At 41.1% G+C, this 27,189-nt stretch overlaps 1 protein-coding gene across 2 annotated transcripts in view; it reads left to right on the top strand.

Moving 5' to 3' along the window:
- Window positions 1-27,189, top strand: part of FHOD3 (formin homology 2 domain containing 3) — a 614,532-nt gene that overhangs the window by 548,134 nt on the left and 39,209 nt on the right. For both annotated transcript variants that reach the window (XM_077810937.1, XM_077810936.1), the window contains 3 exons: window positions 3,428-3,547; window positions 4,070-4,231; window positions 26,274-26,464. In XM_077810937.1, coding sequence (XP_077667063.1) covers window positions 3,428-3,547; window positions 4,070-4,231; window positions 26,274-26,464 — 473 coding nt within the window. The remainder of the gene's footprint in view (window positions 1-3,427; window positions 3,548-4,069; window positions 4,232-26,273; window positions 26,465-27,189) is intronic.

Genomic DNA, 27,189 nt, shown 5'->3' with positions numbered 1-27,189 from the left:
GCAAACTGATGCAGGGTAGATTGTTGATGGATGAGTGAGGAAGAGTCAACATTGTTTGGGTGATTTCATACATTCGCTTGCTAACTTTCAACAGGTTTTTTATTTGATGCTTTGGAAAATTTTGAAATATTATTTTTAGCAAGTTCCTGACTGGCAAAACAGACAAACAGAATTCATCTGGTTTGAATGTTTTTTGGCCAAATTCATCTCTGATGTAACTACTGTACTTGCAGTGAAGTTTTACTAAGAATAAGCTTGGTCCGTGATCTGAGGCCTAGTTAGTAATAGCTCAATCAATACAAAATCTCTTTATTTTCTGGTTGGACTTCATGATATCCCACGCTGAAAGGAAATGCAAAAAATAATGTATTAGAATGCAGATTTCCTATCAGATCTTGCAAATTCCCTCCTGTTAAGGATTTTCCTCACAAAGTATTTACAAAAGATGTTCTTCTGCTGATATTAGCACTTTAGTTTCTAGACCCAGATTTCATCAGAGGTCCGAGTTTGGCTCTTCTTTTTTGTCATATTCTCTACCTCCTGAATTTTTATCAGTTTTTATCAGATTTGAGCCAGAGTCATTCTGCTGTTTTTGATATCTGTATGTGTGTAAAATAAAATAAATAAAATATTTCCATATGGTCAGATTTAAAAAAATTGTGCATGTATACAAAAGTCACCATTAAAATGTCATCATATGCCAATAGTTACCATACACATAACACAGAAATATTTGAGAAACGGTAGTTTTTTGCTGTATTTAGAATAGAAAATAATCATGGATCTCAGGTATTTTTTGGTAAATGTGTCATTTTAATGTCCTCCACTTTAAAGTAAGATCATATTTTAAGGCATAAATACAAGGGGAAAGTGGCAGAGTTAAGTTTGATTTTCAACGTTAGTCTCCATTTTCTGACTTTTCTGTGCTTGTCTCCTCAATATGGATATTGCGTTAATGCTAATTCTTTGCACCAAATTATATGTAATTCAAATGCCATCAAATTATACAAAAATTTGACATCTTAAAAGACGTGACATCTTAAAACAAGTTTGAATTTGTTAGAAAGAGGTTGTTGATAATTCTCCTAAATCAAGAGAGAAAAGTCTTTAAACTCAGGACAGGGTGTGCAAATATATCTTCAGTGCTGACAATCTTAAAGGATTATAAATGAATGCAAACAGGTGCAATAATGAGAGTAGTTAAACTGGGAAAGACAAGGATTCCCTTTCATTTCTCTTCGGCATAAAATGATTACACCTAAAGCCTGGTCAAACTGTAGACCATATGCTATCATTCATTAAGGAAATTTCATACTTTTTCACAAAGTATAAATCTTTAGAATAAAAATGATAAAGTTGTGTCATAATTACTTTGGATCTGGAAAATGGTATTATAACCCTTTCCCCAATCATGAGTCTGTCTTGTCTATTTACATGGTAAATTCTTAAGGGCAGAGACTGTCTGTTGCACTCTTTGTACAGCACCTGGCACAGAGGGACCCTCTCTGGTCTCTGAGGCCTGGGTTGGTCTCTGGGCACTACTCTAATGCAGATAATAATAAATAAGAATATTCAACAGATGTATATAAGGGATTCTAAGATGGTATAATTTGCACATGAATTGGCTGGATGAAGATGTACATTAATTTAACTGAGGCAAACTTATTATGTCTAACATGATCGTGCTGGGAGCTACCTTGTTATCTAGCCCAGTATCAAGTAAGTTACACCATTTTAAGGCTGTTGTACACACACACACACACACACACACACAGCTTATACATGCTGAATTTAAATCAGTTTTTAAATCAAGTTAGTTAAACCTGTGAAAATCCCTGGGTTTACAACTGATCTGTATTGATTTAGCTTGATTCAGTAATTTACCAAATGAAGCTAAATCAATATAAGCTTGCAAACCAGTTTGAGTGTGTCCACATAGGGGTTTGTACCAATTTAACTAAATCAATTTTACATGGGCCTCGTCTACACTTAACAGTTAGCTCACGATAATTACGTTGGCCAGGGGTGTGTGAAAAAATCACACCCCGAACATCATAACTATGCCAACCTGACCCCCAGTGTAGATACAGCTATGTCAACTTATACTTCCATTGGCATAGCTACCTTTGCTCAGGAAAGTGGTATTCCTACACCAATGGAAAAAACCCTTCCATGAGAAGAGGTTGCGTCTGCACTAGGGGGTTATGCTGGCACAGCTATGGTGACCTAGCAGCACAGTCTCCATAGTGTAAACATAACCTTAAACTGGTGCAAGCTGTGTGTGTTTGTGTATGTAGGCAAGGCCTTAGACCCCCTTACTCCCATAGTCTGATGTGTAAATTATATCACCTCTGAATTTGTTCACCCTGCCAATATACCCAAAATAAAATGTACAGTACTCCTTTTCTTTTGATTTACACAAAATGGTAATATGATAGTGACTGTCAGTGCATTTTCTCTTGAAGCTCCCTGCACATGTTTATGATAAAATATCCCTATAATCTACAAATAATCCATCATGTTTCCACTAGGCAAAGAAATTCTCAGTTGTTTTGCCACTTGGCCTGAAATACTGAGGCTTAATTTTGGCTCCTCAGATCATCAACAGAGTGATAATTTGGAGAAAGAATGCTGGTTACAGATGACTAAGATGAAATTTGCTGATAGAAAGGACTGAGAACTATATGTACCTTATTGTACATACAAAAGAAACAGCCCTTGGCCACCCAAAAAGACATAGAAATAAGCTCATTTATTTCAATTACTGTATATCTCTCTGCCTTTGAATTATACAGTGTAATCCATTTCCTGAGATAATGGAGCGGAATTGGTGTCTGTCAGTCTATATGCCTGCTTACCGATAACTTGCATGTACAGAAAGCACATTAAGAGTTTGCAGGTTAAAAAGTTAAAATTAGAGGCCATTTTGTAAAGCGTGACACTGCCGTGTTTTTTGAGTTTTCACGTGACAGACTGATATACAGAAGTAGTCACATCTGCATCTCAGAGGTGGCCATCATTTGTAGGGACCAGTAGAGGCAGATTAAAGATGTCAAGTTACCAAATATTCTAGGTTTTCTTTGCTCTTGAAACATCACAAAAAAGTAAGACATTTCATTAGTGGAGCTTTTTATGCCTCTAACTCAAACACAGCAGCCCCCTGCAGTGAAGCTTCTTCCATTTTCAATCATATAACATCCCTGTGACAAGGACACCAATCGCTTACATGAACAAGCAACTTTAGGAAATATTTAATTTATTTCTCTGCTGGGTTTTTTTATGTGATTTAGTAGCTGCAGCATCACACAACTGCCAGTTCTCTGCAGGATCACTGTTTAGAACTTTTGCAATAATTAATCTAAAACATAGAATTAAGACAGAATGATCTATGAGAGCCTAAAATCTTCACTTTTTTTTTTAATGCCAGGAAGTTGCAGAACCACTTTTAGATCTGAAGGAAGGAATGGACCAGCTGGAGCATAATAAAACCTTGGGATTTATCCTTTCTACTTTACTAGCCATTGGGAACTTTCTAAATGGAACCAATGTAAGCTTTTGTCACCCTATTATTTTATTACTGACTATTATCACAGACTTTCCTCATCAGCTTCTGTACCTCGTATCACAGTTATCACCTAGTATATGTGTATTTCCAACACATACATGTAATTTAAAAAACAAAACCTACATTGTATGTTTCATTAATTCTATTTTCCCCCTTCAAAATAACCTCAGAGAGATTTGGAACCAGTCCTGGTCCCAATTTTATACCAGCATAACCCCATTGACTTCAGTGGAGTTGTTCTTGATACACACTACAAGAATCATCTCTTTGTTCTTTTCATTGCCAATGGAATGATCTAGGCATCTACTGACTCTTAAGAAGTATGTAAAATTGTATCAGAAAGAATCATGTATTCTTCCTGCTCTGGGATTCTTTTTATTTAAAAAGAGTAATCTCTTCCCCTCACCCCCCTCATGCATTGTATATCTTAATAAATGTTTTCTTTCAGGAGATCTGTGTGGACAAAATAAACTTACTTTAAAAAAAAATTCCTTTCCTACACAGGCCAAAGCTTTTGAGTTAAGCTACCTCGAGAAGGTTCCGGAAGTCAAGGACACAGTGCATAAGCAGTCTCTCCTCCACCATGTCTGCACTATGGTGGTGGAAAAATTCCCAGACAGCACAGATCTTTATTCAGAAATTGGGGCCATCACTAGGTCAGCCAAGGTATGTCTGCGAACAAAAGAAGAAAAGCTCCTTGCATTTGCTACAGATGCCGGATCTTTATCAGTCTCCATAAGAAACGAAAAGATTTTAAATGTAACATTGAAGTTTTTTGATTTAATTCTTTTTTTTTTCTCCCCTCCTCACAATTCTTCTTATGAATGTGGATTTTATGGAATTTTTAAAGATACCAGTACTCTTATTTTTTTGGCTGTATCTCAGAGATATCTCTGAGATATCTTAGTATCTCAGTATACCCCTCAGATTGCAGCCATGCTACTACATTGTCCGTAAACCTAAAACAAATTCATTGCCTTTGTTGTGCTTTGATACAACTAGAAAAGAGTTATTCTAGAAATCATTGAAGTCATCATTATTTATTACATGGATTTATTATAATATTATTACAGAAATTAGGGACATATCTTTGTGAGTTTGTCCTTCGCTATTTTCAGGCTAGGATTTGATTTTATTGGTATTGCCCGATGGTTATTTTCTGGTATTGGGGAAACCATTTTTTTTTAAAGTAAATGTGCTTATTTAATTATGTCAAACTCATCAAGAGACCAAGAGGCACTGTTTTTTTCTTTTTCTTTTAAAAAAAACTACCTGCATCAGAAGAGTTTTAGAGAGACATGGTGGATAAGGTAATATCTTTTATTGGACCAGCTTCTGTTAGTGAGAGAGAAAAGCCGTTGAGCTTACACAGAGCTCTTCTTCAGATCTGGGAAATGTTCTCACAGGGTATGTCTACACAGGGATAACAAAACCTGCAGCTGGTCCAGATCAGCTGACTTGGGCTCACAGGGCTCAAGCTCCTGGGCTGAAAAATTGCCATGTAGATATTCGGGCACCAGCTAGAGGCCAAGTTCTGGGACCCTGTGAGGGTTGGGGGCCCTGGAGCTCAGGCTCCAACCCAAGCCTGAATGCTTCCACAACAACCTTTAGCCCTGCAGCCCAAACCCCATGAGCACAAGTCAGCTGATCTGGGCCAGCCGCAGCCATGCTGCATGGCTTTTATCCCCATGTAGATGTATCCAGAGTGTCACAGCTAAATACAAGATGGATCAGATTATTTAGCAGCAGTCGTTTACACATATTTCAAGGGACCATTCAAGGTGAAATGGTCAGTTAACATCACAGTGGGTAAAGGAGAAAAAAAAGCTGGAGGAGGAGGGGTTAGTGGTTTATAGACTGTTATCATAAGCCATAAATCCAGTGTGTCTATTCAATCCCTGATTTTTAGTGTCTAGCAAAGTTATTAAGTTAAGCTCCCATGCTCTTCTTTTGAAGGTGTTGTAAAGGTTTTCTTTGAGGAGGAGGACTGAGAGATCAGATATAGTGTGATGGCTTTGTGAAAAACGTTCACCCACATGATATGGTGTTTGTCTTTTATCATGTGTAAGTTCATTCAAAAATGTAGTGATTGTCTGGTTTTACCCAAATAGTTGTTTTGGGGGCATTTAGTGCACTCGATGACGTACACCATATATTATGATAGGCATATATAGGACTCATGGATCTTGAAAGTTATGGGAGTTGTTGGTCATTGTAGCAGTGAAGATATGTGTACAGGTTTTGCATCTGTTGTTCTGGCAGGGTCTGGTGCCACTTTGAGTTGGTGTGTTCTGGTCTGTGGGGAGCTTGCTTCTGATGATGAGGTTTGACAGGGTGGGGGACTGTTTGAAGGGCAGAAGAGGGGTATGTTCACACCTGGAATACTGCATGCACTTCTGGTTGCCCTATTTCAAAAAACATATATTAGAATTGGAAAAGGTACAGAAGAGAGCAACAAAAATGATTGTGGGTGTGGGACAGCTTCCATGTGAGGAGAGATTTAAAAAGACTGGACTATTCAGGTTGGAAAAGAGATGACAGAGATCTATAAAATCATGAATGGTATGAATAAGTTGTTTACCCCTTCACATAACAGAAGAACCAAGGGGTCACCCAATGAAATGGTAGGCAACAGGTTTAAAACAAATAAAAGGAAGTATTTCTTCACACAGTGCACAGTCAACCTGTGGAACTCGTTTCCAGGGGATGTTGTGAAGGCCAAAAGTATAAGTGGATTCAGAACAAGAATTCTGTACATTCATGGAGGATAGGTCCACCAATGGCTTTTAGCCAAGATGTTCAGGGATGCAGCCCCATACTCTGGGTGTCCCTAGGCCTTTGACTGCCAGATGCTGGGACTGGACGACACAGGATGGATCACTTGATGGTTGTTTTGTTCTGTTCATTCCCTCTGAAGCATCTGGCATTGGCCACTGTCGTAAGACAGGAGACTGGGCTAGATGGACCATTGGTCAGACCCAGAATGGCCATTCTTATGTTCTTTATGAAAGGAAAAAAAATTTCCCTTTTCTTTTCTTTGTTTAGTTTTTTTACTACCAGAGGCTTGGGATGAGGGAACAACAGTCCCCAAATTTTGTTCTTGTCCTAACATAATATCTCTGTGCTGTACTAACATACTTCTAGGGTAGAGCTTCATTAGAAAGCCATATTTCATATGGAAAGAAGGTGCATTTAAGCTTTTTTCTCACTATTGACAACTTACAGTGTGATTCTACTCTGCAAAAGATGTAATAATGGCACTTTCCTCCTCGACAAATTTGCTCCTTCTGTGTGTCTACTATGTGTGTGTCCTATCTACTGACTTAAACAGTGACAAAAATAAATCTTACTTCTCCTTATTCCTGTTAGCTCTGCAGAGCCAACACAAACATCAGCAGGGAGTGGGATTCTATTCCATTTTGTGCAACATTAATTGCATTCATTAGTAAATGCCAAAGAGTCAGGCCTGTGGAAACCACTAAAGGCACTGGAGCTGCACAGGTATAGCCAAATGCCTAAATCTTCCAGTCCCCAATGTGGCACACAGTGTGTGACAAAGACCCAAAATTGGGGCACAGAGATAATCTTTATGCAGGAAACGTACAGTTGGGTGGGTTTCTTCAGTGTATTCCTTCCTTTCCTTCAATGTATAACCTCAGCTTCATGCATCTTTAATTCTTATGTAAAGGATTTTCAACAGTAAAAGTGAGCGGAGGCCAAATTGGTGTGGAGCAGAGGGAACTGTGGGTCTAAGAAGAGTGACATCCCTTATAGTGAGGGACATTTTGTCTTTGTCTTTATCCCTTTGTCACTGAGAATATAAATTTGAAGTCATAGGGGGCTGTACAGTTGTCACTGCGGACAAATTTAGTCTTCAGAGCTTTTATTACTGAAAGTGATATTCATGAGGGAAAGAATCCAACTTGACTCCCAGAGTCAAGTTGAATTTTCTGATCTGTAAGTTAGAAACAACATGTTTTTTTTATTTTTAAACTGCATACATGGAATATGGAATCATTGAGAGATAATCAACATGGGAATCCAGAATGCAATTATTACAGAATCGCTTTTCACGGACATGGGAATAGCTCAGACCAGTGATCCATCTATTCTAGTATCTTGTGTCTGGCAGCGGTCAATATCAGCTCCTTCAAAGGAAGGTGAAAGAAACTCAGCAGTAGGTAATTACAGGATAACCTGCTCCCTGGTTATGTTTCTTCTTTGAGTGATTGCTCATGTGTATTCCACAATAGGTGTGCGTGCTCACCACATGCACCGGTGCCGGAAGTTTTTCCCCTGGCAGTACCCGTAGGGGGAGCACCCCAGCGACTCCTGGACTGGAGTCTCCATGGCACGGTATAAGGGGCGCTGCGTGCTTCCCCCACCCTCAGTTCCTTCTTGCCGCCAGTGAAGGTGAATCGGAACTACCCTGCTCCAGCTTCGCTGTAGCTCGTCCCCAGAACTTTTCGTTTGTTCAGTGCTAGTGTCTGTAGTCAGTTAGTTGTTCCAGTTAGTTAGAGTGCCCGGGCCGGGGCACGCCCCACGTCCCGGATTTTAAGTCATGCGACTCTTGTAGGCGATCTATGCCAAGGAGTGACCCGCATGCGGACTGTTTATGCTGTTTGGATGAGACTCACATCAGCGATCGTTGCAAGGTTTGCAAGTCATTCAAGCCTTGGATTAAAAGAGAAAGAGACATTAGGCTCCAGGCCATTCTCACGGAGTCGGTGCTGACCCCGACTCCAGAGGTCAAGCTTAAGTTCCGCATGATCTCCCTGGCCTCCATCATCCCCTCCATCATCGACCCTGGGGATTGGTACTTGGCCCTGGACCTATACGATGCATATTTCCACATCCATATATACAAGGGGCACAGGCGCTTCCTCCGTTTCCTGGTGGGACAGAACCACTACCAGTTCATGGTCCTCCCATTTGGCCTATCCACTGCCCGCAGGGTGTTCACGAAATGTATGTTGGTGGTGGCTGCCTACCTCAGGCACCGAGGGGTCCAGATCTTTCCCTACCTGGACGATTGGCTGGTCAAGGGCAGCTCCCGGTCGCAGGTGCAGGATCACGTGATGCTCCTATTGTCCACGTGTGCCACCTTGGACCTGTCAGTAAACAACACCAAGTCCATATTAGTCCCAGTCCAGCGCATAGAGTTTATCGGGGCGCTCCTGGACGCCTCGACGGCCACAGCCTCCCTCCCACCAGACAGGTTCAAGACCCTAAAGGGGCTCATCGACTCAGTCATGAATTTCCCCGTGACAGTGGCCAGAGCGTGCCTCCAGCTCCTGCGTCACATGTCGGCGTGCACGTACGTGGTCTGCCACGCCAGGCTCCGAATGAGGCCCCTCCAGTTGTGGTTGGCCTCGGAGTTCTCCCAGGCCCGGATCAGGATGGACAAAGTCCTCACTGTGCCCATCCCAGTGATCGCCTCCCTGCAGTGATGGTCCTCCCTGAGCAACATGCTCCAAAGTGTCCCCTTCCGGGACATGACCCCGTCGTTGGAGCTGGTGTCCGATGCGTCGGACCTGGGTTGGGGAGCCCACATGGGGACCGTTCAGACCCAAGGACTGTGGTCGGCCACAGAGTTGCCCCTACACATAAAAGTCAAAGAGCTCAGGGCTGTATGCCTGGCATGCTTGGCCTTCTGCTCGCACTTACAGGGCAAGGTGGTCAGGGTCTTCATGGACAACACAGCCTTGATGTTCTACATCAACAGGCAAGGCGGGACCCAGTCCTCGGCCCTCTGCCGCGAAGCCCTCAGACTGTGGGACTTCTGCATAGCACACGACATCTCCCTGAGGGTCTTCCACCTGCTGGGTGCCCACAACACGTGGGCCAATTGTTTGAGCAGGGACTTCTCCTCCCAACACGCGTGGTCTCTCCACCCGGAAGTGGCTCACCAGCTCTTCCGAGTGTGGGGAACTCCCCAGGTGGACCTGTTCACGATGAGGCAGAACAGGTGTTGCCCCCGGTTCTGTTCCGGGGGGGTCTGGGACGGGGCGCTATCTCAGATGCCTTCCTCCTGTCCTGGTCAAGCCAGCTTCTCTATGCCTTCTCCCCATTCCCTCTCATCAGCAGGGTCCTGGAGAAAGTAAAAATGGACAAGGCACAGGTCCTCTTAATTGCCCTGGCATGGCCCCAACACATTGGTACGGGACCCTCATGGGCCTGGTGGTGGCCCCGCCACTGCCGCTCCGTCCGGACCTGCTCTCCCAGGACCAGGGCCATCTCTTCCATCCCAACCTAGCGGCTCTCCACCTCACGGCGTGACTGCTCGATGACTAGGTGGGGAGCAGCGGACGTGTTCAGAGGGGGTCCAACGCGTCCCCCAGAAACCAGGCTGCCCTCCACATGCCGCGCCTACTGGGCAAAGTGGTCCAGGTTCTGTAGATGGGCTGCCGAGCAGGGTGTTTCCCCAGTGGCCGCCCTATCCAGCTTATCCTGGACTACCTCCTTCATCTTAGAGCCCAGGGCCTGGCGCCCTCATTGGTCAAGGTGCATCTGGCGGCCATATCGGCCTTCCATCTGCTGGTGCAGGGGCACACGGTGTTCTCACATGCTATGACTGGGCGGTTCCTTAAGGGGTAGGACCATCTTTTTCCATATGCTAGGCTTCCTGTTCCACAGTGGGACCTGAACTTGGTGCTATCCCGTCTCACGGGGCCCCCGTTTGAACCTCTGGCCACGTGCTCTTGGTCTCACCTCTCGTGGAAGGTGGCCTTCCTGGTTGCTATCACGTCGGCCAAGCGAGTCTCAGAGCTCAGGGCTTTGACCTCCGAACCCCCGTACACAGTTTTCCATAAGGATAAGGTTCAGCTCCGCCCACACCCCGCATTCCTCGCTAAGGTGGTCTCCGCCTATCACATGGGCCAGGACATTTTCCTGCCTGTCCTCTGCCCTAAGCCTCACGCGTCCAATGAGGAACGCCGCTTCACATGCTCGATGTGCATAGGCCGCTGGCCTTCTACCTGGAACGGACTAAGCTGTTCAGGAAGTCCTCTCAACCGTTTATTGCCTCGGCTGAGCGCATGAGGGGTCAGTCGATTTCCAATCAGCGCTTCTCCCATTGATCACCTTGTGCATTCGCACCTGTTATGATCTGGCGGGTGTTCCCCCACCACCGATTGTGAAGGCACACTTGACTTGGGCCCAGGCCTTGTCGCTGGCTTTGTGGCCTATGTCCCTATCCAGGACATTTGTAGGGCCGCTACTTGGTCTTCAGTTCACACATTTACCTCGCACTATGTGATCATCTCCCAAACTAGGGATGGCGCCGGGTTCGGAAGGGCTGTACTCCGTCCCAGGAATCTGTGAACTCCTACCCACCTCCAACAGATATAGCTTGGAATTACCTATTATGGAATACACATGAGCAATCACTCGAAGAAGAAAAGACAGTTACCTTTTCCGTAAGTGGTGTTCTTTGAGATGTGTTGTTCATGTCTATTCCACATCCCGCCCTCCTTCCCCTTTGTCGGAGTTGTCTGGCAAGAAGGAACTGAGGGTAGGGGGAGCATGCAGCTCCCCTTATACCGTGCCACGGAGGCACCATGCCAGGGGTCACAGTGGTGCTCCCCTTACGGGTACTACTAGGGGAAAAACTTCTGGCACCGGTGCACGTGGCAAGCACACACACCTATTGTGGAATAGATATGAGCCACACATCTCGAAGAACGCCAGTTACGGAAAAGGTAACGGTCTTTTTCCTAATAATCCCCAATAACTGGAGGTTGGCTTATTTCCTCAAACAGGAGATATTATATACCTTCCAAAACTCTTGCTTTGCTTTTTAAAAAATTTTTACTATTAGAACCCTAGATATTTTTCTTGTGCATATAAATGTTCAGTCTTCTTTTGCATCCTGCTATGTTCTTGGTCTCAGTGATATCTTTTAACAATGAGTTCCAAAGTCTTATTGTGCATCGAGTAGAAAGTATTTCCTATTATCAGTTTTGAATTTGCCAACTTTCTGTTTCATTCTTGCGACATATTGACTGACTGAATTAACAACCCTAATTTCTTCAATCTTTCTTCTTCATTTTTCCATACTCTAATTATTTTCACATCTGTCTTTGAAGCCTCTCTATATACTTTTTTTGACATGGGATGAAAGAAACTTAAAACAGTATTCCAGGTGAGGATTTATCTAATGGCATTATAATATATTCCATATTACTTTCCATCCCTTTCATTAAGCATCCTGACATTTTGTTTGTTTTTTTAAGTGCTGCTGCACATTTTACTGTAGTCTTTATGGAGCTGTCCATAATGATGGCCAGGTATTTTCCTGAGTGGACACAGTTAATTTAGAACTCAGCAAGGAGTCTGGGCAGTTCAGATTATTCACTCTTCTGTGCATTACTTTGTATGCATCAACACTGAATTTTATCTGCCACAATGTTGCCTATTTACTTAGCTTAATTAGATCTCTCAAGTTTCTTAAAATCTTCTGAAGCCCTGACTAATCGAAATAAATTTCTGTTACCGGCAGATTTTCCCCTCTCAGTGCTCACCCTCTTTTCCATATATTAATCAAGATATTAAGCAACAAAAGTTCTAGTACAGAGCCTTGTGATATTGTGCTGTTAATGTTGTGCCATGATGAAAAGTGACTGTTTATTCCTCTGCTTTGTTTTCTCCCTCTTGGCTAGTTTCTGATCCGTGACAGTACTTTGCCTCACGTCACATGACTTCTTAGTTTTGTGACTAGCTTCCTGTGAGGGACTTTCTCAGAGACCTTTTGAAAGTCTAAATTAATTTTGTTTATTTGTTCTCATGTGTCCACTATTTTATTGGCACATTGAAAGCCTTTGAATAGATTTGTGAGACACGGTTTTCTTTTGCAGAAACTGTGCTGTTTAGAGTCTATCATATCATAATCATCTAAATGTTTTATAATTATGTTTTTAACATCATTTCAACCAGTTTACCAAGTATAGAAGTAAGGCTTGTTGCTCTATAATTTCCTGGCTCAGCCCTCACACCTTTTTTAAAAATATGGGACATTTGCTACCTTCTAGTCCTCCAATATAGTGGCTGATTTTAACGAGAGATTGCCTAGTTTTGCTAGCAGCTTAATCATCTCATTCTTAAGTGTCTTCAGAACTTTACGTGTGCACCATCTGGGCCTAGTGATTTGTTCCTTTTTAATGTATCAATTTGTTCCAATGCCTTTTCTTCGGACACCTCAGCCTCTGGTAATACCTCATCTTCATTACCAGAAGAGAGAAGGCCTGGGGTAGGTATTTCCCTAACATCCCCTGGGGTGAAGACTGATGCAGGGAAATTACTTAGTTTCTCAACAATGTCCTTGTCTTCCTTAATTTCTCCCTTTAATCCTTGGTGATCCAGCAGACTCACAGATTCTCCAACAGGCTTCCTGCCTCTAATATACTTAAAAACTTTCTTGGTACACCGGACCCTCGCTAAAACGCACGTCTATATAGCGTGAATTCACATATAACACAGTGGCAGCCATGGATCCCAAATGTAATTACTTTGATTGGAATTCATTTTAACGCAGTCCCCGCTATAACACAGTCCGCGCGTTAATGCAGAACCATGCATGGATCCCAAATCCTGCATTCTAGTGAGGGTCCGGTGTATTTATTTTTACACCTTTAGTTACTTACTCTGTAGATTTCATCATAGGTCTTCTAGTTTTCTTCTTACATATTGACTGTCACAGTTTATGGTTTCACTAGGATTAGATTTCCATTTTCTAAAGGATCTCTTTTTGGCTCAGATAACTTTCTTATGCCTCGTCAGTTGGCTGTACTGGTTTACTTCTTGTTTCCCTTGCTTCTTTTTTGTGTTTAGAGGTTAAAGCACACTTTAAATTATGACTCAGTTAATTACTAAAAGGATGAAAACTATTGTTGAACATATAAGAAGAACTTATCCTCCAAAATCTATCATAGACTTTTATCTGTGGGCTCTGAAAAGAAGTCTGTATCCTGCAGTTTCAGGAAGTGGAAGAAATCCCGATCTACATTTGCAGTTTCTGAGAGTTTCTAGATCCAAAGCCATACAAAACTGCACCCAGCATTTCAGTCTGTGGTTTGCTACTCTGAGTGGCCCTGCCCAAAGCAGATGATATTCTAAAAGGTCAAACAAAATCACAGTAAGGGAAATTATGGCCTTAATCCTCCCTATAATGCCCAAGGTCTTCCTCTTTGGGATATTCCTGCACATATTGTACCAGTGATGGATTACTGAATTAAGCTCTAGTCCCCCTTCATCTTTGCCACAAATCAAAGCGTTAGGACATGGAAACCTTCCATCCTGCCCTCTTCAATGGAATGGTCAGAGACAGTATGTGAAATCTGGTTTAGGAAAACTGGCATAAATGAAGAATCATTATTTCACTGATGATTACACTGCAGTTTGGGCTCCAGTTCATCTATAAGCATCTTTCTAAAACTTCAAGGAGACCCAAGCCACAAAAGGCTAAACAATTTCCATCATGTAGAAAAACAGAGATGCCCCTTCCCTTGGGATGAACATCAATGTGAGAATTCCCTGTTATTTTTTTTTAAAATAAAACAGCCTGGCACATCTGAAAAGAGTTGAAAAGACATGAAACAAGGCAGTAAAATCCCTTGTGAAGCCTGTGGCTCATCTCCAAAAGACCAAACAAAGTCACAGTTATCCGAAATGGTGATGAGAACACACCTGGGTGAGTGGAAACTCACTACAGAAGTCTAAAACAATACAATGCCATATTATTACCATACAAAATTGTGTAGAGCAGGGACCATTGACATTTTGACCTATTGGAATTTTGTATACAAAGCTATAGTAATATCATCACATAAATAACTCAATTAAATACAAACTACTCATAATATAACTCACCAGACATAAATCCCCCCAACCCTTCAGAACCATTCCCTCAGAAAAGACCTATGTAAATAGGCTTTACAAACATATCTTTTGTTCTTCCTTTTAAAAAAGCTGTTTCTTTGCAGCTGGTACTGCCCTAGTACTGATATACCCAACACAAAGGCAGGATTTCAGGCCTCCAGATTTCTGTGCCTCTGTCAATGCTGTTCCTCTCAGTGTAACAAGATGAGGCCGGGTTTGCATTGGTATCTTTTCTTTGGAGTCAGTCGATGTTAGTGAAAAAAATCCTTGTAAAAATTCCCTTATCTAATCATCTCCATGCATCTGAAGATCTAAAGCCAGCTCCACAGCTAACTTATAATTGTCCTATTCTCCCTCTGAATCACTTATTTATAAAATGCCACACTCCCAGCAGGCTATGTTTGATTCTTCCAGCAAGACTCTCAAATTACTTGCGGATATTAGACAGTGGAAAAGCAGGTGATTTTGAAGAGTAAGCATGAGGAAATGGGAGCAACACAAACAAGGGAGTAGCAATTACTTTCAGGAAAGAACTGCTGATTGTACTGACACAGATGCAGGGGGGACAGGAAGTCTGCAACTAGCTGCAGAGTGAGCCAAAGGACTCCACTTGGATTTATGGGGCGAAGGGGTGGATGAAACACAAGTGCTTTTCTGGTATGTTATGGCTCCTGTTTAATCTGACTGAAAGCAGAGAGAAATATTACCCCTAGCCAGGGTGGTAGTGGTAGGGATGGGAAGGGAAGATCAAATGGTGCTTCAAACTTGGACTCAGTGATATCTGTTCTTGTCTCTGTGCACAAGGGGGTATTTGTGTATAATGTCCTTTACCGTTAAAATATATTTTGTATATGTATTTTAAGACAAGAAATCCATACATTTTCTACCAAATACGTTGTCAGGTGCAAGGACATTGACAGCTGCTCCAACTGGTGAAACAGGTTAGTTGGAGCAATGTTGAAGAATTAGCTGCAATATCCCAGATGGTTTCCACAGCTGGAAGTGTGTGTGTGTGTGTGTGTGTGTCTGAGAGAGAGCGATTTAGGTGTTTTGTCTGGAAAAAGTAAGTACCTGGCAGTATTGTTTTGATTCACTAACAGTGCAAGTCAAATGAGCGCCCTTATTATTACCCGTGCCATAGCATCCATTCAAGCCACCTAGAGTTAGGTTGCCATCCACTGATCGTGTTCCTTGCCGTCTCTGATCATGGAGGTTTTTGTGTAGGATTTGTGAAGAGATTGTTCGGTGTATTTATTTTAGAATTTGTAAGGTGCTCAGATACAATGGTGCTGTGCAGTGGATAAGTAAAGAAATGGGAATAATGGGTGATATGACCACTAAGTTCATGCAATCCATTCATGTATTAATCAGTTACTTGATTCTGTTGTCATATTTTTTATAATTATTTTTGCAGGGAGACTGTTTCTGACCTTTTATTAAAAATATGTGGATAGGATGGACACTAACTTTGTGGCCATAAGAATGGAGGTGAGCTAAATGCTGCCCCTTGATGCCCTCATATGACTCTTATTGAAATAAGTTGTATATGGGCACATCGGAGCAGAAATTGAACTAATATGTCAAGGAATTACATTATAGTGGAGTGACAGATATGCACATCATGGTGTGTATTATTACTATTAATAATCATTTATTAGCATGGGTAGCAAAATACAGACCTCACCTGTCCACTAAAACTTGGACTGAGACCAGCAGCTCATCTCATGTCGGCCACTGAAGAGCCTTTAGAAAGAAATTACTTTTGTTCACTACCATCCTGGACCAGATTCCAGCCAACGACATACGTGAAAGAATGGGAAAGACCCCCTTTCATTATGTCTGCTAGGTCTAAGCACATTCCTTCTTCACTAATTACTCTGAAACTCAAGGGATGTAATTTTCTAAACCTGGATTATGGGACATAAAATTCTCTGGTATCTTTCTGTTTAATTTAAGATATTTATGGAGCACTATCTAGCACTAATATGCTAGATCCCTTCACTGCCACACACATTCTGCTTACGGTTTGTGTCCAATCATATCCTAATCAACATTAGAGTCATACTGACTGAAGATGCTGTTTATTCAGAAAAAAACTAGGAGGCAGGTTTCCAAGGCATCCAACTTCCACTGCTTTTCAATGAGATTTTCACCTGACCGCCCTTCATGCCGTTGGAAATCTTCTCATAGTTTGAGTTTCACCAGATTGTGTCTCTGAAAGTGGTGGTATACTTCTGATCTGTCCTTTTATTTTTCTGCTATCTTTAGTTCAAACACTAACCATAATTCATATCTCTCCTTAGTGGTTGTGACACAAGAGTCTCCCCCACCTTCTTCATCAGGCATAGTCTGTACCCTACATTTGTTAGCTGCATTTATGTACATAGTCCTGCATCTTGGGTGGTGAAGTTCATTAACAAAGAATCCCAGCCCTGCGACACTCCACCTCTTTAAAAAAAAAACTATTACTTTTCAAAGAAACTTCTATTATTAATACTGACCTACTTGCCTTTCTCCCCAGTTTTTATATAAGAATTTTGTTTACGTTACTAATAAGCCAGCATTTGTAGGCAAAAGCACTTAGCAAATCTACCAGATGGTTTCCTGTACCTGTATTCTTAGCAAATGGAGTGCAATAACTGCATCTTCTCTTATTTTTCTGCCTACTCCTAATTAAATACATTGAATCCTGTGACGAATTATATGTTAACTCCTAAAATACAAGATTTAAAAGAGAGTGGGTAGATTTTATGGAATAGCATCTTCACAATGGTGTTTGTAAATGTTTGGATAATGTATACCAAAACACGAGGTGCCCACCAGTGTGCTGCAATGATATATGCTTCTCTAATATAACAAATATTGTTTAAGAAACCCTAATCTGACTGCTCTTTGAAAGAACTCTGGGCTCATTTGTTACTCTTTCAATGCTCAGAACTTCCCTTGGCCCTGAACAAGGGCAGGAAGAAGAGAATGTCATGTTCCACATCAAAACTCATCCCTGTAATAATGTGGAAATGATCTGTCTGACCTAAATTACAAAGAACTCAAACTGGCCTGTGGTCTGCAGTAGAAAATACCCTATCTTTGAAGAGAGAAAAGCTGACTTTATATGTCTGTGTGTGTATCTAATTATCATTTCAGTTATGAAATTAGAATGAAACATGTCTTGTGAATGTGTTGGTTCTGTCGTCAATAGCATTAGGTGGGGAGAGGCAAAGATGGGGAGAGATTCAGTTCCTGTTTCGAAAATGTCTAGAGCTGATCTATCCACCAGTATAATAACAAAGTTTAAAGAGCTAGGATGAGTCAGCAAATGATAATTATAATATAACAGAAAGCTGTAAGGAATATTGAGAATATATAACAGAAGTTATGCAGAACCTTCATAAAAGACTCAGAATACCTTCCAGTGATCTTGGTAATAAATTAGTTAATTCTCAGTCTGAGTTTTTCAGGCATGTTCAGGAAACTTCAATGCCACTACTCAATTTGAGCTTATTTTGTCAGCTTCCTTCCATTTTTATTTTTACCTCAGGCCTTGAGTTGGGGTTTTTAGCCCTGTTCAAAATATCCAGGTAACTGCAGGGGAACAAATTCACTACAAGCATAAGCAGGTGCAATATCTTTAATGTCTGAGGAGTTGTGCACATTATGGCAGGATTGAACTTGACTCAGAAAATGGTTTAATTGGAATAGAAGACTAGAGTTGATTGATATGTGTAGCACACAGTGCAAAAGGGGGTATCTTGAAGCTGTAATAATTTGAAATAACCATCTTTCTCTTTTCTTTATACAATGCATCATAATTATAAAACACTCTTACAACAGAGAGTTCTCTCGGGACTACCTTTTCCATAGTCTCGTAGAACCACAATTTTATGTGAAATCCACCTAAATGCCATGTTAGTCACAGTGCTGTCTTCCAGCTGGAAGCAGGTACTGTTCCTGTTTCCTTTCAACAATAAGAAAATGAATCATCTCTCTCTACCATTGTGTAACTTCATTTTTTTAATAAAATGTTGGCAATAAGATGACATATAAATGTGGAGTAGGGACCTCACTCTGCCCTGCCTCCCTTGGGAACACAGTATGAACTGAATAGCTCACAGGGAAGAGATACGGTATTTTATACGTTGTGATATGTGTACTGTACTTGTAATGTAAACAATCCTCATTTATAACTCTCCCTATCTCAATACCCTTTTAAATCTTGTTAATTCTGACCCCAAATTACATTATGCACCTTTATCATCTTACACCTCCTTGAGGTGTAATTTGATTATTTGATAACACTCGACACCAAGCAAATACTAACCGCAAAATGGAGTAAGAATGCATCAAATATAATAATATTGCTGAGCACATGTGTAGTTTTGCATCTCCAAAGCACTGTACAAACCTTTGGTCAGTTGCTCAGTTGGCTTCACCTTGTATAGTCAGTTATATAAGGGTAAAAAAGATGCAAATTGTTAATTTTCTGATTTAGTAGTTCACAGTTATTACTCATATAAATAACTACACAAGGTAAAGAGAACCAGAGAATCTAGTCTATTGACTAATAAGCCAACATAATGTCAGTAAAGTTACAAGACAGCTTTCTTATGTCAATGGTTTATTAGAGTTCTCAATGAAGATAAGTAAAGCTCTGAACCATTTGAATGTCTTTGGATCCCTGTTTTCAATTGAATCTGCTGTTTATAAATAAGGAAAGTTGTGCTCCAGTGAGCTGTACCTCCCATTAACCTTCCTAGCGCGTCACAAGAGTCCACAGAGTGATAGCAAGTTTCTTAAAGATGGCATTAAGGAGTGAAAAAGGAATTGTACATTTCTAGCTGAAAAAGTATATAATGTAGTTATTTTTGACAAAATGCATAATGTATAAATATCACTATTTAAAATAGGGTGGGTGAGGTAATAATTTTTATTGAATCAACTTCTGTTGGTCTCTCTTGTGTCTCTCACTGACAGTAGTTCCTTAAAAGATATTACCTCACCCACCTTGTGTCTCTAATGTCCTGGGACCGACGTGGCTACAACAACACTGCATACAGTACACTATTTAAGGAAATTCCATTCTGTATAGATAAAGATTAGTATGCACAGTAGGGGGCAGGTCAGAGTAACATACAAAGTGCTTAGTGGACCTTGGGCTTAATCACGTTGTGCCCTCAGGCTAGTTGCTTGACTCTTTTGTTCCTCATCTGTGATATAGAGCTGGATGTTGCCAATGATTACTGAAGTATCCAAACTTCACTGCCATCCTTCAGAATTTAAACTTTTACTGGAAACCTTGTTTTACAGATGATGAAGGGCATTAGATGGTCCTTACATCATCCATGCATTTGGAAAGTAGTAATGAGCATGGGCATGCAGGAAGAGAGTGGCAGAGAGGCCTATTCTGTTAGCATGCACGCTGTGTGCACCTCATTCACTTTCTAATGTTACTGATCGTTGGCCTAAATGGAGTTGATGGTCACAGCAACTCAGCACATTGGTTAGTGCTCCCTCACTGGAGGAGAAAGGTTTACGCTGTTCAGCACTACCTGGTGTGAATGTGTGAGTCTAAGTGGTGTTGTGTTGGTTGAGAAAGGATGGGGTATGGAGAAAGAAGATGATAAAGCCGCCAGGGAGAAAGTATGGCCAGCATTCTGTTCTCCCTTTACAGCAGCCAGTGGAGTTGGCTGTGCATGCAGTGGGGAGCAGGCCACATGACCTGAAGAGGTGAGCCGTAACCAACTTGTCCTGCATGGAGGGAGAAATTGTCCTTCTCTGCGGCAGTGCCTGTAAGGCAAGACTGAGCCCTTAGTGTGTATCGGGGAGGAGAGGGGCCAGAAACTGAGAGAAATGGGAGCAGCAGAGAAACCATGAAAACAAAAAGTGGACAGTAAAAAAAGAAAGGAGGTAGGTAGGATAAGAGACCAGAACAAGGGACAGATCCAGGTAAGAAGGGACAGTGAGGGTAGGGTGACCACATGTCCCGATTTTACAGGGACAGTCCCAGTATTTGAGGCTTTGTCTTATATAGGTGCCTATTACCCCCCTTCTCTGACCTGATTTTCACACTTGCTATCTGGTCACCCTAAGTGAGGGTGACAGTGTTTGCGTCACTCCAGGCCATGCCCCATGAGAGAGCAGCTTCCTAATACTTTTGCTACTTGAAAAAAAGCCCACACCAGTGGTTTGAATGCTGTACAGTGGGTGCTTTAATACTGTAGACTCTCACATTCATTTGACCTCATTTTCTAGAAGAGTCCAAATTTTCTAAATAACTTCAGATGTTTCTATTCCTGCCTACCCAGTCTGGTGGAATTGTTCTGTGAGTTTAGGCAGGAAAAATCTGATCAACAGATCGGCAAGTACAAAATGGTTTTGGGTTTTTTTTTTAAATCAAGTTCATTCGTCAGTGCTCTTTAGGGAAGCATTTTGTTGGACCATGACACACATTTAAAGGAAAGCAGATACTTTATATCAGATAATGTGTGAAATGATCTTCACTTAACCCCTTAAGGGTTAGGGTCTATAGCAGATATCCTATGGAGATGCCTTGGATTCTGTGTGTATAAGCACTACTTATCCCAGGGTTTTATTGGAAATAATGGGAACACCTTCAGAAACGTAAGCTGGGGAAACAGTACTTGTAAAATACAAGCTAATGTATATGAATGTCTCATAGCACTTTTAACTCTTACTCTTCCAAATGTGGAGAATTTTCCATACATGGATTATTTTTGTCCCCTAAAAATGACCACTCATTCAAGACAAGTTCCTGAGAGTTGGTGGCCCATATTACATTAGAGTTCATAGTGATCTGTTATACTCTCTTGGCAACTCTTCTTCTGACATTAGCCTCAGTCATGTTCAGAATATACAGGCGAGTTACTCTAGTGAGTTTGGATTTCCAGTTTCAGTAATTCGCACTTACTGCACCAGCACAGGCAGCTGTGCTCAGTGCCCCCCATGGGAGAGCAGGTGGTATTTTCACTGCGGTGCTCCCTCAGAGGTTCTACCAGAGGCTGGTAGCCTCAAACTGTAGTGAAGGCTCTAGCACATCCTTCGTCCACATCCACTCGTCAGCTATCAATACCCCTTTTGTGGTTGCATTGGTTCTTTGCAGGACCACGGCCCAGGGGAAGATGCCAACTGCTCTCTAGAAACTAGAGAACCTTTCCTGAACACACTGTCTTTTGACCTCTACAGAACTGGTAACTCAGAACTCTCACTGATTTCAATGCAAGCTGTTGTAACATAAGATGAAAACTAATAAAAATTCCTGCACTATGCAGAGGAGGGATAGGGGGAGTTCCCTACCCCGTCTGGTAAATTCTTTGTGACCCCAAATTTTGAGTCCTACAGTCTTCTGGGCTCCATTTTTTTCTAATGGGGATACTGGTATTTTGTCTGCTGTGTGCATTTTATATTTCCAGTCTTTGGTGAGCTGCAGTATGTTTGTCATCAACAGTCAAAATACTGACCTGGAGAAGGATTTTTTTTTAACATAGGCATTGATACTCTAACAAAAATATAACCCCCCACAGCTGCCTCGCCTGCAGGGCTTTTCTAAATAGCAGAATGGATCAAAGGATGTTTTTATTTCCTTGTGCAGAGGAAAAATTCATCACTTTGTAAGTCAGAGGAAAAATGAATCAAATCAATACCAGGTTATATCAGGGAGCTTTTTAATAATAATACATTTCTTATGGCTAAACTTAGTTAGTATGACTCTCAGCAGTAGGTACTGTATGTAGTTGAAAACTTTATTCCATCTGTAACAAACTTTAATTTGAACCAAGGTGAAGAATGCATTAAAAAAATAAGAAGCTTAGAGTGAGATCCACCCACACTCGAGATAGGGCTGGGGTGGGACGGTTTGGATCCCAATCCCAAATTCCTCCAATTTTGTGGTAGTATGAGTCCAGGGCCAGTTTCATTATTGCAGTTACAGTGACAGCATAACCAGGGAGGGATTTCCCCAGAGTAAGCAAGATAATTGTATGGAGTAGAGCCTGAACCAGGACGGTTACGCCAGATGACCTCTCTGCTGCCAGCATGGTAGGGAAAAGGGATCATGACTGGGGAAAATGTATCATAAGCTCTATTTTCAGTCCCTTCTGATTCTAGCAACCTAGCATAGGTGATAAAAGCCTTTAGGCTGCTCTAACACAGCACAAGAGTAACAGTCATGCACAGAATAGCACCAGGATCAGGGGAGTGCAAAGGAGAGCTTCTAAACCCCCTTCAAACAGCATGCTGACTTACAATCAGCATTATGGCCACAATTAGAGACCTGTTTCAGAGTAACAGCCGTGTTAGTCTGTATTCGCAAAAAGAAAAGGAGTACTTGTGGCACCTTAGAGACTAACCAATTTATTTGAGCATGAGCTTTCGTGAGCTACAGCTCACTTCATCGGATGCATACCGTGGAAACTGCAGCTGACTTTATATATACACAGAGAATATGAAACAATAGCTCCTCCCACCCCACTGTCCTGCTGGTAATAGCTTATCTAAAGTGATCATCAGATTGGGCCATTTCCAACACAAATCCAGGTTTTTTCACCCTCCACCCCCCCACACAGATTCACTCTCCTGCTGGTGATAGCCCATCCAAAGTGACAACTGTTTACACAATGTGCATGATAATCAAGTTGGGCCATTTCCTGCACAAATCCAGGTTCTCTCATCCCCTCATCCCCCTCCCAAAAACCACACACACAAACTCACTATCCTGCTGGTAATAGCTCATCCAAAGTGACCATTCTCCCTACAATGTGCATGATAATCAAGGTGGGCCATTTCCAGCACAAATCCAGGTTTTCTCACATCCCCCCCACCCCCATACACACACAAACTCACTCTCCTGCTGGTAATAGCTCATCCAAACTGACCACTCTCCAAGTTTAAATCCAAGTTAAACCAGAACATCTGGGGGGGGGGGTAGGAAAAAACAAGAGGAAATAGGCTACCTTGCATAATGACTTAGCCACTCCCAGTCTCTATTTAAGCCTAAATTAATAGTATCCAATTTGCAAATGAATTCCAATTCAGCAGTTTCTCGCTGGAGTCTGGATTTGAAGTTTTTTTGTTTTAAGATAGCGACCTTCATGTCTGTGATTGCGTGACCAGAGAGATTGAAGTGTTCTCCGACTGGTTTATGAATGTTATAATATCATAATATAATTATATTATTATATATTATTATAATATTATTATATATTATAATGTTATAATATCATAAACATTCATAAACCAGTCGGAGAACACTTCAATCTCTCTGGTCACGCAATCACAGACATGAAGGTCGCTATCTTAAAACAAAAAAACTTCAAATCCAGACTCCAGCGAGAAACTGCTGAATTGGAATTCATTTGCAAATTGGATACTATTAATTTAGGCTTAAATAGAGACTGGGAGTGGCTAAGTCATTATGCAAGGTAGCCTATTTCCTCTTGTTTTTTCCTACCCCCCCCCCCCCCCGATGTTCTGGTTTAACTTGGATTTAAACTTGGAGAGTGGTCAGTTTGGATGAGCTATTACCAGCAGGAGAGTGAGTTTGTGTGTGTATGGGGGTGGGGGGGATGTGAGAAAACCTGGATTTGTGCTGGAAATGGCCCACCTTGATTATCATGCACATTGTAGGGAGAATGGTCACTTTGGATGAGCTATTACCAGCAGGATAGTGAGTTTGTGTGTGTGGTTTTTGGGAGGGGGGTGAGGGGGTGAGAGAACCTGGATTTGTGCAGGAAATGGCCCAACTTGATTATCATGCACATTGTGTAAAGAGTTGTCACTTTGGATGGGCTATCACCAGCAGGAGAGTGAATTTGTGTGGGGGGGTGGAGGGTGAGAAAACCTGGATTTGTGTTGGAAATGGCCCAACCTGATGATCATTTTAGATAAGCTATTACCAGCAGGACAGTGGGGTGGGAGGAGGTATTGTTTCATATTCTCTGTGTATATATAAAGTCTGCTGCAGTTTCCACGGTATGCATCCGATGAAGTGAATTAGAGACCTGGCTTTCAGTACGCTGGTTCAGGTCCATCTTACAGAGATGTGTCTGAGTTTCAGTGTTTGGATTTACCTGAACTTTCCGCGAATTCACAAGAGTTCTGATTCCAGTTCAGGCTGATTTTGGATTTAAACCAGTAATGGTAAAATATAAAAGCTATAAGATAAAATTAATTTGCACAGCCCACATAAGTGTGAAATAACCTGGCAGAACATATGAAATATGTAACAGTTATACAAATCAGAAATCACTAAGCCTCATGAGATTGTGCTATGGCTTTGGGAGGTGGATTGGAGCAATTCAGGCATAAAGACCTTGGATGTAATCCCGGCTCCACTGGAGTCAAAGGCAAAACTCCCATCAATGGGGCTAGTATTTCACCTTTTATCTGTATGTGCTTATATCACCTTCAGTCATTTAAAATGTCTTGTTACGTATGTACTTGGTCAGCATTATAATTTTGGTTATGGACATGTTACCAACAATGAACAATTAATAACGATATTAATTTCCTATTATATATATGATAAATTTTATATTACTAAGTTTTTTTATAACATTGCATGTACTGTTGTAGGACTATAGTTTTCTTACCACAAAAGCAATTAAAATTAATAAATGAATAGCTGCACTGCATAGGAATATATTCGGTTAGAAACCTTTGAAAATAACATTTACTAAGCTACAGTTTCTTCAGATCCTATGAGCAGGAAGAAACCCCTTATACAGAACTGTTTTTTGTTTTGCAATAAGATATGGGCCAAAAATACCAGACCCAAACATCCAGAAACTCTGGCATGTTTGGAATCTGAGTCTAAATCTGTATTTTATGGCTTAAGCTCATCTCTACTTTGAGCTGTTGTTTGAAAATAAATTTATTCTTCCTTGGGAAGTCAAGGAGACCATGTTGGAGACTTCTACTGTTTCCATTTGCTTTGTGTATGTGCTGTACTGCGGCTGGATAGTTCATGCATACTGCCCTGTTTTTATAAACATATCCAAAATGGCTTGCGTAGACCACTGCAATTTGAACACCTTTTTTGGTTGATGAATAAGAGAGAACCTCTGTTTCACCTTCTTATGGAATTTATTGGCTTCCCTCCTGATAAGTGTTACTGAGGATGTAATAATTTATTTTAACTGTGTTGACACAGACTTTCAAAGCTATTAGAAAGATTGTGTTATAAGCTAACAGTGTCATACTGTGTCTCAAGAGATGCAAGTTTGTATTGAGATCACTAGATAACACTTCCTCTGAATAAAACTTGAAGTTCTGGCACATGAACTGACCATTTGGAATACAATATAGTCTTTCAACAAGACAGTGCATGGGGTAGGGACATACCCAAGGGGAAACATTGGCATCTGGACTCTGTAGTGATTGGCAGACACATTAAAATGCTGTAAGGTGGTAGTGAGAAAGAGAGAAGAAAAAACCCTTTTGCTGCCTTGGTGCATGCGCACATTTTCTGATCGTCCCTAGTGCAGCTGACTGCAAAGAAGAGAATCTACTAAAACATTTTATACAAATGTAGCAGAAAATTAAGATATTATCCTTTCTTTAGATGTTACATCTATATGGCAACCACACATAGTTACATTTCTTTTTGTTTCGGAATTTCTCTGACTAACTTTTCACATACTTACACTGAGGGTAGAGACACGGACAAGTGTTAATATCGTATTAATGTATATAGCAGTGTCACTGAAGCTACATCTCCCTCCCCACCTCCTTATTGTATAAAGATGAAACAGTTCAGATACCCAAGGTTACTGCTATGGTGTTTGAGATCAAAGTGACTGATGTCTTCACTTGTTTTTAGGTTGACTTTGAGCAACTTCAGGACAATTTATGTCAGATGGAGAAAAGGTGCAAAGCATCATGGGATCACCTTAAGGCTATAGCAAAGCATGAAATGAAACCAACGCTGAAGCAAAAAATGTCTGAGTTCCTTAAAGACTGTGCAGAAAGAATCATAATTCTGAAGATTGTTCACAGAAGAATAATTAACAGGTACAGCATTAGGGCACTGATGGGAACAACCTCAATTACTTATTTCAATGTGCTTCAAACCACGTTCCAAGAAGTATGTTTACCTACATATCTGTTGTGAGGTCTTTATAACAGATGTTCATTTGTTCCAGATATTTCCTAACTTCAGCTGAATATTGTATTTCTGCTGAGAAAAACGACGACTGACAATTATTTTCTTACATATCACTACACACTGTGGTGAAATCCTGAAATCCTTCTCAGGCAATTTCCTTGTGTCTTTAATGATATATTTGTCATAGTAAAGACAGAGTAACAAGTTCTGTATCTGGAGCTAGTACTATACGTATCTTGTACAATCTGCTAATGTCATATATATGCAAGTGCCATTGCTAGTGTATTTCCAGATTCATAAACTCACACAGATGATTTAAATATGCCCAATAATAATAATAATAATAATAATTAATAATAATAATTAATAATACCTATCTCTTATGTAGTGCTTTTCATCCATAGTTCTCAAATTGCTTTACAAAGGAGAATGGTATCATTATTCCCATTTTGCAGATGGGGAAATAATGTATATTTGTACACAGAATTACCAAAGAGAGTTCAAACAGGCCCAAATGTGTGAATGTACAGATCTGGGATGTTAGCCCAGCCCATCTGTTTTCTCATTCATGAATTCTATTCCACCTTCTAAATAAGTAGTACCCCAAATATAGCTGAGTAGTAGTGAAAGC

The sequence above is a fragment of the Eretmochelys imbricata genome, chromosome 2 (assembly GCF_965152235.1).
Source record: "Eretmochelys imbricata isolate rEreImb1 chromosome 2, rEreImb1.hap1, whole genome shotgun sequence".
Taxonomy (NCBI): domain Eukaryota; kingdom Metazoa; phylum Chordata; order Testudines; family Cheloniidae; genus Eretmochelys; species Eretmochelys imbricata.
The sequence above is the reverse complement of the archived record's forward strand: the minus strand, read 5'-3'. Positions and strand labels throughout refer to the sequence as shown.